At 35.8% G+C, this 12,987-nt stretch overlaps 1 protein-coding gene across 1 annotated transcript; it reads left to right on the forward strand.

Moving 5' to 3' along the window:
* The first annotated feature begins 10,738 nt into the window (after positions 1–10,738).
* LOC115961710 lies at positions 10,739–11,755 on the forward strand. The gene has a single exon (XM_031080639.1). It carries the CDS (start codon positions 10,739–10,741, stop codon positions 11,753–11,755), a length of 1,017 nt encoding a protein of 338 aa, XP_030936499.1.
* Positions 11,756–12,987: the final 1,232 nt, after the last annotated feature.

Raw genomic sequence — 12,987 nt, forward strand, 5'->3', positions numbered from 1 at the left:
ATCATATATTTATGAAATCCAATTTCATAAATATATACTTTAGTAACTCCTTACTAAAGTGGCTAGACCTAACACTTTGAATAACCAAACCCATTAAACTTATCTGAATGGAATATTTTATATCTCTGTTAAGAGATTATGAATTCCATCTTGAGAATATATGTTCCTTCAACACTAAATGTGGTTGCCCAACATATTGAGGTTTTGATTGTGACTTTAGATCTCACTCCTGATATATCAAAACAACACTTCATGATCAAGTTCATTATTTTCTCAGGATTAAGAGTTGATGTAAATAGAAGTCGTGAGATTTATTATTCGTTTGACAGTTGTTAGTAGAATAATAAATCTCACAGCGGTCTAATTCAATATGTCTTAACACTTAAAACATATCAACATATCAATTAGAAGTCTCCACTTCCATGTTCAAGACAAATCATCTTAGTTGATATGTTATAGTTTTCGAAAATGAAATGCCCAATTTCATCACCGACTACGAACTAAAATTCTAAGTTTACAAATAACTTATGACTTATATCTTTTGTGACTAAATCACATATTATGCATCTCATGGACTATATGATAATGTTCAAATATTCATGTTACCATTATTTTAGATAATAATAAAACAATTTTATTAATCACATCATAATGTCATACATAGCATCATACAATAGGATTTAAAGGGCACATATCCTAACATTGTGGAGGTACAATTGGAACATATACAACACAACCAAAAATTTGAAAGTGAGAAACATTTGGTTGTTGACCACAAATAAGTTGCATTGGAGAGTGTTTACGGTAAGCAGTTGGTCTAATACGAACTAATGGTGCAGCATGTAATTTGGCATGTCCCCAAGCAGAAATAGGCAATTTTGTTTTCATACGCAAAGTAGGAGCAATCATTGGAAGTCTTTTGAACAATGATTCAACTAAACCATTTTGATTGTGTGTATGTGTAACAAGGTGTTCAACATCAATTCCAATTGACATGCAGTAGTCATTGAATGCTTGAGATGTAAGTTCACCTGCATTATTTAAGCGAATTTTCTTAATTGGAGGATCAGGAAATTGTGCCCACAACCTAATGATTTAAGCAAGCATTCTAGCAAATGCAACATTCCTAGTAGAAAGTAGACAAACATGTGACCATCTTATTGATACATCTATTAACACCATAAAATATCTAAATGGTCCACAGATATCTCCTTCAATTCTTTCTAAGAAAGACGGAGATTCAATACCAATTTTTGAAGGTAATGGTCTGATAATTAATTTTCCTTAAGAATAGACACTACATGAATAGTCACCTAATGAAAGAATCTTCTGGTTTGTTAAGGGGTGTCTATGGGAGTTTTCAATCATTCTATGCATCATTGTTGATCCCGGATGTCCAAGATGATTATGCCAAAGCATAAAGATCCTTGGATCAAAGCACTTCTGGTGCACTGCAACATTTGCTTCAATTGATCTCAATGTAGTATAATATAACCCAGAAGAGAAAATAGGCACTTTTTCTAGTATGAGCTTCTGGCTCAAAACCATTGAAGTAATATAAAGATATTCTTCACTACCTTCATTATTGGTTTCAATATGATAACCATTACTTCGTATATCCTTAAAGCTAAGTAAATTTCTTCTAGATTTAGAAGAATACAAAGCATCATCAATACAAAATTTTGTGCCCTTAGGCAACATGAATTTTGCTCTTCCAGAGCCTTCAATTATGTTTGAAGAACCAGATATGGTATTGACCATAACTTTGATTAAAGTTAAGTTTTGAAAATGCTTCTTATCTTTAAGTATTGTGTGCGTTGTTGCACTGTTTGCTAGACAAAAATCTACCTCAATCATCTTGGAATGAAAGCCATGAGTAAGATCGATGTCTCTTCAAGTATGCAAAACATATACTTTGAATTTTAATACTTTGAAAGGAAATAAACACATAATGAAGCAAATTTGAACTCATTAATGATAATCAGAATACAAAGTAGAGTAATGATATTGAACAATTAACATGTAGAGATATGAAAAGATCATAAGGAGAATACAAAGGAAAAATAGGAAAATCATATTGCTAATACCAAATCTATATCTCTATAGATGTCATTTCCTAAATCATAGGTTTTTTCTAGACTAATTAATTAGTGAGATCATATATTTGAAATTTAAATTGAACTTCATTAACTTAAACACAAACATAATTTACATAGCATAATGTAAAGATACAATGAGAGGAAATACTTAGTATGATCATTTTGATCACCAATCAGATTCTAAGCCTCTCTATTTATATCCCTAAAGAAGTCAAAAGCTTCAAGATGAGTAATATTTACTCCATCTGAGGCATTAAGGTAATCTTCTGGATCACCAAGTTCAGCAAGGTTCACTTCAACTCTTTTTCCTTTCTCTTTCAAGAAGGCTTGGTACAAGTCTACCAAGTGCTTAAGCGTATGACATGTATGTGACCAATGCCCTTTTATGCCACACCTATAACATTTATTTTCATGGCCCTTTTGAGCTTTGTATTGTAAATCCCTGCCATTTTCATGTTGTTTTATCTCATTTTGATTCAACCTTTTGTTATAAGGTGTGTTTTGCCCCTTTGAAGGATTATGACCACATCTCCCCCTGTTTTGGATTGTTTACCACGTCCACACCCACGACCTTTATTTCCTTCATTTTTTTCAAACGATACTCGATTCACTTCAAGGAATGGTGTGGAGCCGGTTGGGGGAGACTGGTGATTTCTCAATAGAAGTTCATTATTTTGTTCAGCCACTAGAAGACATGATATAAGTTTTGAATATTTTTCGAACTTACGTTCTCGATATTGCTGTTGCAAGAGCATATTCAAGGCATGATATGTAGTAAATGTTTTTTCTAACATGTCTTCCTCAGTGACCTTGTCACCACATAACTTCAATTGTGAGGTAATTTTAAATAGTGCTGAATTATACTCACTTACACTTTTGAAACCTTGCAACCTTAGGTGCATCCAATCATAACAAGCTTTTGGGAGGTTACACTTATGTGGTTCTCATATCTCTCCTTTAGTTTTTTTCCACAGGGATAGGGGATCTCTTTCTGTGAGGTACTCAATTTTTAATTCCTCATGGAGATGATGGCAAATGAAAATCATTGCCTTTGCCTAATTTTGTGGGGATTCCTCATTGTCATCTTTAATGGTGTCTGCAAGAGCCATTGCCTTTAAATGGATCTCAACTTCAAGGATCCATGATAGATAATCCTTGCCCAATATGTCAAGGGTAGCAAACTCAAGTTTTGTTAGGTTTGACATAATCTATATATATATATATATATATAAACCGAAACCTTTGCTGGCACACAATTTTCCACGTCAGTACAATATTTAAAAAATAAAAAATATTCAAGATCTACAATGCACGGTATAGATTTTAGCTTATAAAGTTCAGCTTTTGTAAGGTTAGTTTTGTTTATATATTAATTAATACATAGTACTTTGTTCACCATTGAATACTCATATAATCAATTTCTAATTCAGTGTTCAAGAATTAAACCAAAATTCTAACTGCGCTATCATAAAATATTATTATTAGTATGAATTTTATGGAGTTGCGGTGTTTAAGAATTAAACCAAAATTCTTTTAAATTATCTATAATATTTTGTCCTCTGAAAATTTTATCTCTTTGATTTTATTATATTGTGTTTCTTAAGCTATAGAGAGATTTTCTTTAGTTTCTGCAAACTCTCTCTCTCTCTCCAGATGTAGGAAGCCCTAAACGCACGGTATAGCATTCAAGATCGACAACTCACGGTATAAATTTTAGCTTATAAAGTTCAGCTTTTGTAAGGTTAGTTTGTTTATATATTTAGTCCTTACGTTTAGGTTTAGGTTTAGGTTTAGGTTTTAAGAGATTTATATATTACTACTATGTGGCTAAATTTCCCGTGACATCAGTTTTATGTTTTTAACCAAATACATCAGGAAAGCAAGAGAAGGCGCATAAATATTTAATCCTTACGTTTAGGTTTAGGTTTAGGTTTAGGTTTTAAGAGATTTATATATTACTACTATGTGGTTGAATTTCCCGTGATATCAGTTTTATGTTTTTTTTTTTTTTTAATTTGTTTTATGTAAGGTTAGTTTGTTTACATCAGTTTTTTATCTCAAAGATAAGGCTTTTATTTCTACCGCAAGAACTATTTAGGTATGTATCCCTTGCAAGTACACATGAACTTAAATTGTCTTTTAATATATGCATGCTTTATTATTTTCTAATAGTTTTCTGTGCATCGCACGGATTAGCGACTAGTTTATATATAATAGAGATGATATTAATAACCACAATAAATAAGCAATTATAACATGCAAAATATTAATTTAGTAATGCAATGTTTAGTCTAGATGTAATAGACGTGTACTTATGCCATATATATATATATATATATATATATGTATGTAAGAAGGGAGTCATAAGAATAACTTTTTTCAAGAGGTACAATGATGATAACTCCTCTGAATCTGGCTAGAGCATCGTGCTGTAAAATAGAGGATATAAATATATATATATAAATATATTTATAGACAAGAAAATAAAATATGAGGATGATATTATATCTAAATTGCTTCTTGTTTAATGGTCATTTACCACAACATATTATTTCTGGAACTGATATACATATATCTCTCTTTTCCTCTCAGTGTCTCTCTAATTTCCTCGGCACATTACAATGGGAGCGAAGGCTCATATATATAGGCGGAAGATAAACTGATGAAGCAACTACAAAGGGGGCAAGATCCCCCAAAGTTGCAGCACCCATTTAATGTGATGGACTTACGTCTATCACCGGTGAAGAGTAAATAATTTATATCAAAAGGGAATAGTGTAAAACAAAAAGTGAGTAGTATATAAAAAGAATAGTATAGCTATGGTTTTGAAACTTCACTTTACAGCTATAGCATTCATTGAATAATATAGCCATCTGTTCTGCCTCTACATTGGATTGATCCTCCTCTCCGCCAGTTTTTGTTTCATGTCTATGCTTCCACTAGGATTATTGTTTGCTCTTTGAAGTCTTTTTCTGGATATTGTGCCAGACTACCACGGGTGTTTGTAGTAAATGATTAGCATAAGAAATCCAGATTTTGAGATTTGGTTTTTCTTGGTCAAAACAAATGTTATTTCTTTGCACAAGAGGTTCGTTTATTAGAGGGGTCCTTCCTTCTGATGTTTCCCTGTGTGTCCTTTGATCCATTCCCAAATGCATTTATCAATGATAGTGAACAATATGGATTTTGTTCGTAGTGAGTGGAGAACCAAACCAAACTAGTCTTGCAAAATCACTTTTAAAGAATTATATGATTAATTCAATTGTTTCTAGTTCCTTTCCACAAAAAGTACAGTGAAATAAAGGGTTATCCATCTGAATGGATCTGTTCCACAAATGTTGTTTCCCTTGTCAATCTTACACTTCCTTTATGTGTCAAGTGTAAATAACTAATCAAACATAATAATATCTCTTACATTCCTTAAAAATATATGTAATCTTCATCACATAAAGAAAACCAAGCACACACTAATATTCCTCAATTGCATATTCCATGCTCCAATTTTGAAGGGCTAACCAATCTTCAGACTGAATACCAACATATTCATTGCTTTTTTTCTTTTTTCTTTTCCTTTTCCTGGTCGAAATTTGGCCTTAATGATGCATTCAATAATTTGCAAATAATACAAATTTGTAGTGTTCCGGGAACTATCATGGTATAGAGAGAGACAGAGAGAAACTATCATGGTAGGACCAATGAAACAACCTAATGCATCTTGTACAAAAAACAAATATTCTTGCTTTGGGGGCTAATGGCTAAGAGCTTAAACTAATCTAACTAAGAAATATTTTTGTCACTAGGACAAAAAAAAAAAAAAAATGAAGGATTATGTTCGCTAAGGAATTAGCACGTATGATTGACCATAAGTCAATGACATTGCCATGTCAAATACTGCCCGACAATCTTAAGACAATAATGGTAAGTTAGGAAAAGAGTAGAGCGAAGCCCCAAATAATCCCAAATTGGGTTGGATAAATGTAGTCTTCCACATGACAACAATACTTTCATGTGTACAGCAGTAGGAAAGGAGAACATAATACAACTGCATAAGGCAACAATTCTTCAACAGCTTTCAATTTGGCACCCTAAAAACTATCACAGCAAAGCGTCAATAGTTGGTATAAGCAGCCATTAATTATTCTTAATCTTGAGGTGAAAAATATCTATATAAACTCTTAGGCCATTTACCCCTAAGCCATTCAGGCAATGGCATGAGCATTTGCATCAGACTATGTAAAATAGTATGAGGGCCAAATTTTGTCCAATCAACCTCAAAAAACACATACATCCGTTTATGCATCTTTTTTGTAAAATGTATTTTTAATACCATACTTATGAAAATATACACAAGCATTGTTATTGTGCATTTTGGTATGAGTAAATGGTGGTTGTGGTATGTGAAGAAAGAGAACCAATTAAAAATCATGAAAAATCAATATCTTTTAAAGAAATAGAATCTAGAATAAATAAAATCTGGTATGAGTATTTTGAAAAATGATTAAGCAAAATTGAAAGGTAGGTTCTTAAGCTAAAATAGATAGAAAATTTTGCACAAGCTTATATGAATGCTCTAGGCCCCAATTCAATAGAATCTATATGATTATATCCATTTCCCTTGTAGTATAACAAAATAAAATTGTTAGGTTCTAAATGTTTAAGCATCAATGTTTAGGAACTAAATTTATTGTATGTTGACAAACTGAGAACAAAAACATGTCTAGTATAAAATCTTAGTGTCTGTGAAGTGTTTTAGACATTGCTCAAGTTGATACAAGTCAAGATTCAAGAATGTACAAGATGCAAAAAAGAGAATTCAAAAACTGAAGAACTCAACCGATTGAGAGAGAGCTTCAACCAATCTAACTGCAATCTATAGAATTTTAATTAAAGCCCAATAGCCCGCAAAAATGTTTAGGGTTTGAGTCCAACACTCCTTTCATGTCTTGAGAGTTACTCTTATGAGATCTGTGAGGTTCTATACCTTCTAACTTTACAAGCACCTACAAGAAATCAAATCCATATTCCTAGTACCAGTGGAGTAAAGTTGCTACTAGGCCTTTAGCTATCAAGCATACTGAAGATCAAGGCATGAACAGGTAGTTCGTATGAGAACAGATATAGATCAAGTAGATCTGTGGAGTTTAGAGCCCAGTTTGGTAACTGTATTAGATTTACTATGAATTGGTATTCTTGATTATAAATCTCAACTTGATATAATGGATAGTTCTATTGATATAGTTCCCCCCAAGTTTTTTACCTTGAAACGAGTTGTTTTATTGATTTTCCTGGGTCATCACATCTTATGTCATTTACTTTTCTATTGTGTTTATTTTATGTGATGAATGTTTAACCTAGATTTGAATAATTAACCTAAGTAACAACTTGGCTAATATTTAGGTTAAACAAATTGTGTTTTCCCGAGGTTTAAAATCTAACAAAAATAAATAAAATTAAGGCACTTCACCTAGTTAAAAATAAACAAAAATTAAGGTCTCCTTTGTAGGCCAATAGAATACATTATCTATTTGTCTTACAGTGAAAATTTTTTAATTAAGACCCAAAAATTTAAATGAATAAAAATGAATATGTAGGGATGACAGGCCCAGAAATGTATATTGGGTCGTGGGTCCTGTTCAAGGACATTTGATGGTTTGAGGACAGGTAAACATTAGCGTGGAAGTGCAAATTAGTGGATGGAGAAAGGGGACTGGTCATGAGGGTTCAAGAAGGTTGTCCGAGGATAAATGCCTCCTCGACTTTAACGGTGCAGAGGTTAGAAGGGTTGACCTGCTATCAAGAGCAACGTTCTGGGTAGTTCTACTAGTAAAGATAAGTATCAGGAAGGAATAAAATAAGAGGAAGGTAAGAAATATCTAAGGGAAAGCTGCTACCACCGCATTAAATGCTCTGTAGCTAACTCTCTGGCCGCATTAATGTGGAGGTGATGCCTGAACAGTGATGTTTAGCCTTACAGCTACCCCTAAAAACTTCAAGAAGGTGTTGATGGGACAGGAGAAAAAGCCAACCATTTGATCTACACGTGGAGGGCTAAGATGGAGAAACGGAGGGTGATATAAAGAAGAAAAATCCCATTGCATGGGAGATCGGTAATTGGTAGTAGAAAATACTGTAGCACTAAGAACTGTAGTTGTAATAAAGTCTAACAGCAATATATTGAAGAACTACTCTTCTCAGACTTTGCCGAGGAAGAATTTGTTTGCAAAAACTTGTTTTTCTTTGTTTTTCCTTGCTTTCTTACCATCTTTAGTCCATTGTGAGTGTTGTCCAATTCATTGAAGCCTAGTTTTTAGCCCACTCTTTACAAATTCTTTGTATTAGACTCTTTGAGCCTTAATCCTTTTACCTTTTGGGCTTAGGATCCAAAACCTGCCCTTACAGAATTTTTTAAAATTATCCTCTTTTAGAATGTTTTGCACTATGTTAATACATTTAACTCTGTTTGCGATAATTTAAGAGTGAAAAAATTTTCTATCTTCCAAATACATGGATAGACTCTTCATTTCTCTCCCTCTTTAAATAAAAAAATTAATAGTTTTCCAAAAATATTCATTACTAAAATCTAATGTTCAATACATGAAGTCCAAGGTAGCCAAGAAAGAGAATGACCATGTCAAATTAACATGATATTTCTTCTGAAGGTTTATTTTTATTTCCATAATTAAAAGTTTTAAAAAAAGTTTTACATAAATAAAAATATTCCAATTTACATACTAAATTATATAAAAATGCTAGATTCTTTTTTTGGTGCATGTGTTGGACAACTACTACACAATGTCAAAGCTTCAATTATTAGCAGATTTTGCTATTCCAAGATTTCAATGTATTTGAGGGTAACAAAGTAGACCAGAAATCAGCAACTTGATATCAAGAAAGTTTCAAGAAAACAAATACATTTCTTTCTAAATGGAAAAAGAAATTAAACATGTTAGCTTCTAAATGAAAATCTTGAATCCACAAGGTCATAGGGTTCTAGAATCCACCAGAGAGAAACAATAGACAAAATCTATATTTTTATTAATTTGAAAACAAAATTGCCTCGGAAGTTACAATATGTTTAAATAGTAAAAAAGGAAAACTTATAGCAATTAGGAAAATGGCCAGCCTAATTCACACTAATCACGTAATTAGGTAGCGAAATAACAAAATTGAGATAAATTAAAACTACTATCTTTAAGAGATGTCCCAAAATAGATGAGACCTTATTCTGACTTTCAAACTAAAATTTATTAAAGAAAACAAATATTACTAAAAATAGCAAAAATACTGTTTTTGAGGTCTTAACAAAGGATTTCACCTAAATTAAGGCAACCTTCCAGTCAAAGTCTCAAGTTTTGATCAAAATGTCATTTCCCTTCAACCCTCCAAATTTCATGCAATTCCAACATCCTCGCTCTGAAAGCTTTTATTGACACCCTCTTAATCTTGCTCTGTGATTTTCAACACTCTTGCTAATCCAAGAAGGCATTTGCTATTTGTTCTACATCACAACTGGCCTTATATCATAATGAATACCTATTGGTATATGCCCTAATTATCAAATTAAATATTTTATATTTTATATCCACCGCAATCAAAATGAATGTCTATTAATAACTGTAGGGACTAGGGCCCAAAATAATGTATTGGGCCTTGGGCCTTGTCCGAGGACACTAACAAGCCCGAGGAGGAGAAGTTAACTATTAAATGACTCTCATTAAAAGTCTCATCAGTGGGGGATGAAGGGAATGAGGTCCGAGGAGGAACTCCTCCTCGAACACGACAAATGCACACCCAGTGTGTACTCTAGCAATTGAAATGCGCCCCGTGAACATGTAAGAGGGAAGGAACTCAAAATATCTAAGGAAAAGTTGCTATCACTGCATTAAGTGCACTGCAACTACTTTTCTGGCCACATTAATGTGGAGAGAACTTCTGAACAGTGTTGTCTTGGCTACCACAACTCACAAAAGGTTGAAAGGGGTGTCTGATGGGATGGGTACTCAAGTGGGGATCTAGATGATCAACAAGTGTAAGGTCTAAATAATCAGAAAGGAGCTATATAATGTGGAAGAACCCTCATGAGTGGGTAGTGGAAAAAGAGAGAGAGAGAGAGCACTGTAGCATGCTAAACTATCTTAATATTCAATGTGATCAGTATACGTTAAACTTTGACCTCCTTGGACTAAAAATCCATTGACACCAATGTCTTTTATTTGCGCTTGATTGTCTCTTAACTCAACATTAACCATTGCCCAACTCATTAAGATCTAGTTCTTTGACCCATACTCTACAAATTCATTGTATTGGACTCATTAGACCAAGATTCCATACATTTAGGCTCGGGCCCCAAATCGTGCCCATACAATTGGCGCCATCTGTGGGAAGAACTTGTGTGTTAGTGAGTGCAACAGTTGGACATGGAAGGATCAGGTCTAATCCAGGAAAACCCATGCCAAGCAGGTCCCCAACGGACAGAACCCACAGGGTCCCAGCGATAGGGTAATTTTCCTGGCCCAGAACTTGAACAAAATCAGAAGAATGAAAGGAATCTAGAAGGGAGTGTGCATGTCACCCAGACGAGCAAAAGCCCCTCCCAAGTGGGCAATCACATATCCCAGAGACAAAACAACCACCAAGCCATGTCGCAAGAGATAGATGACTTGAAGAGGAGACTGCGCCCTACACAGCGGAGGCAGTCCCCTTCCAGCTCCGACATATCATCTAATGATGAAGAGGACGACAATTACAGGCGGAGATCAAGAACTCCCCTAAGTGAAACCTTCTCTTATGAAGACAAGCACCATCATAGACGAAAGCACAAGGGCCCATCCAATAAGGGCCTGGGTAATGATGCCATGAATAAGGCTTTGGATCAGATCTCTAAATCACCCTTCACGCACAAGATAGAAGGGGCTAGGCTACCTCGGCAGTTCCATCAACCTACGTTTACCATTTATAATGGTCGAACGGACCCCGTAGAGCATGTGAGCCAGTTTAATCAAAGAATGGTCATTCACTCCCAGAACGAAGCTTTGATATGCAAGGTTTTCCCGTCCAGCCTAGGACCCGTAGCGATGAGGTGGTTCAATGGCTTAAAAACGGACTCCATAGATTCCTACAAGCAGCTCACCCAAGCCTTTGGCTCTCGTTTCATTACGAACAACAGGGTTCCTCGACCTCTAAGTTCATTGTTGTCATTATCCATGCGTGAGGGAGAAACTCTAAAAGCATACTCGGACAGATATTGGGAAATTTATAACGAGATGGACGGCAACTTTGACGACGTCACCATCAGCACTTTCAAAAGCGGTCTCCCAACCAAGCACGGCTTAAGGAAATCCTTGATTGGCAAGCCTGTCACCAGCATTCGTCAACTTATAGACCGGATTGACAAATACAAAAGAGTGGAAGAGGACCAGCTGCAAGAGAAAGGGAAGGAAAAGATCATCCCTCAAAAGCGGAATGATTTCAGGTCGGAACGATACAACAATAACCATCCGATGAGAGATTTCGTAGGGCACTCAGGATCAACCAACACGCAGATGGTTAACACTGTATTCAGAGAACCGGTACACCAAGTTTTAGAGAAATTCAAGAATGAGCCATTTTTCAAATGGCCGAATAAGATGACTGGAGACTCCACAAAGCGCAACTAGAGTCTGTATTGTCAGTACCACCAAGACCACGGACATATTACAGAAGACTGTAGGAACCTTTGGAACCACTTGGATCAATCGGTCCGAAAAGAGAAACTGAGGCACCTTTTGCATCCTTCCAATGGTCATCCAGGCCAGACAAACCAAGAACCTCGTAAAGACATATCTTTAAGACCTCCCATGGGCATGATAAACGTCATCCTTACTACTCCGGGAAGGGCCAGTTCTTATCCTTCCAGAATAATGTCTGTGGCTCAGCTCTCCACCGAGGACAACAATCGGGAGTCCAAAAAAGCCAGGAAAGGGGCCTCGCCTGTGTTGGGATTCTCGGATGAAGATAAGATCAGAACCATCCAACCCCACGACGACGCTCTAGTAGTTACACTTAGGATCGGGGGGTTTAATGTAAAGAGAGTACTAGTAGATCAGGGTAGTACTGTGGAAGTAATGTACCCCGACCTATACAAGGGGCTGAATTTAAAACCCGAAGACCTAACAGCGTATGATTCCCCTTTAGTAAGTTTCGAGGGGAAGATCATTATTCCAAGGGGCCAAATCAGACTGCCCATACAAACCGGTTAAGACATGGTGGAGGTAGATTTCATTATGGTCGATGCCTATTCACCTTACACAGCTATTGTGGCGCGACCTTGGCTTCATGCCCTAGGGGCTGTCTCTTCTACACTTCACCAAAAGGTGAAATACCCGTCGGAAGGCCGGGTTGAAGAGATTGTGGGAAATCAAACCATGGCCAGACAATGCATGGTGGCTGCCATCTCACGCCAACCCAGTGCTGAGCCCTCGGCCTCTACTAGAAAGGACTTATAGCAATCAGCCGCCCCGGCATTGCCCGGTAATGAGCCAGCCGAGGAGGTAAAATGCGAAAATATAGAAAAGGTGATTGTTGACGCTGATCCAGAGAAGTTCTTTCAAGTCGGCTCAGAACTCCCTCCCCAAGAGAAAGAAGAACTTATTGGGTTTCTTAGAGAAAATATGGAAGTGTTTGTGTGGGACGCCTACATGGCCCCAGGGATTGATCCGAGCTTCATCTACCACCACCTAAACGTTAACCCATCCGTCATTCCCAAAAACCAACCACCCCAACGCCAGTCAAAAGAGCATGCCAACGTTGTTAGGGATGAAGTAACGAAGCTCAAAAAAGTAGGGGCCATCAAAGAGGTCTTCTACCCCGAGTGGTTACCTAATACTGTAGTGGTAAAGAAGAAGAGTGG

This window comes from Quercus lobata, chromosome 9 (assembly GCF_001633185.2).
Source record: "Quercus lobata isolate SW786 chromosome 9, ValleyOak3.0 Primary Assembly, whole genome shotgun sequence".
NCBI classification, from domain to species: Eukaryota; Viridiplantae; Streptophyta; class Magnoliopsida; order Fagales; family Fagaceae; genus Quercus; species Quercus lobata.

What these genes read in the sequence shown, in the direction of transcription:
- LOC115961710 (XM_031080639.1), top strand. Translation starts at nt 10,739, where the DNA reads ATGTCGCAAGAGATAGATGACTTGAAGAGGAGACTGCGCCCTACACAG.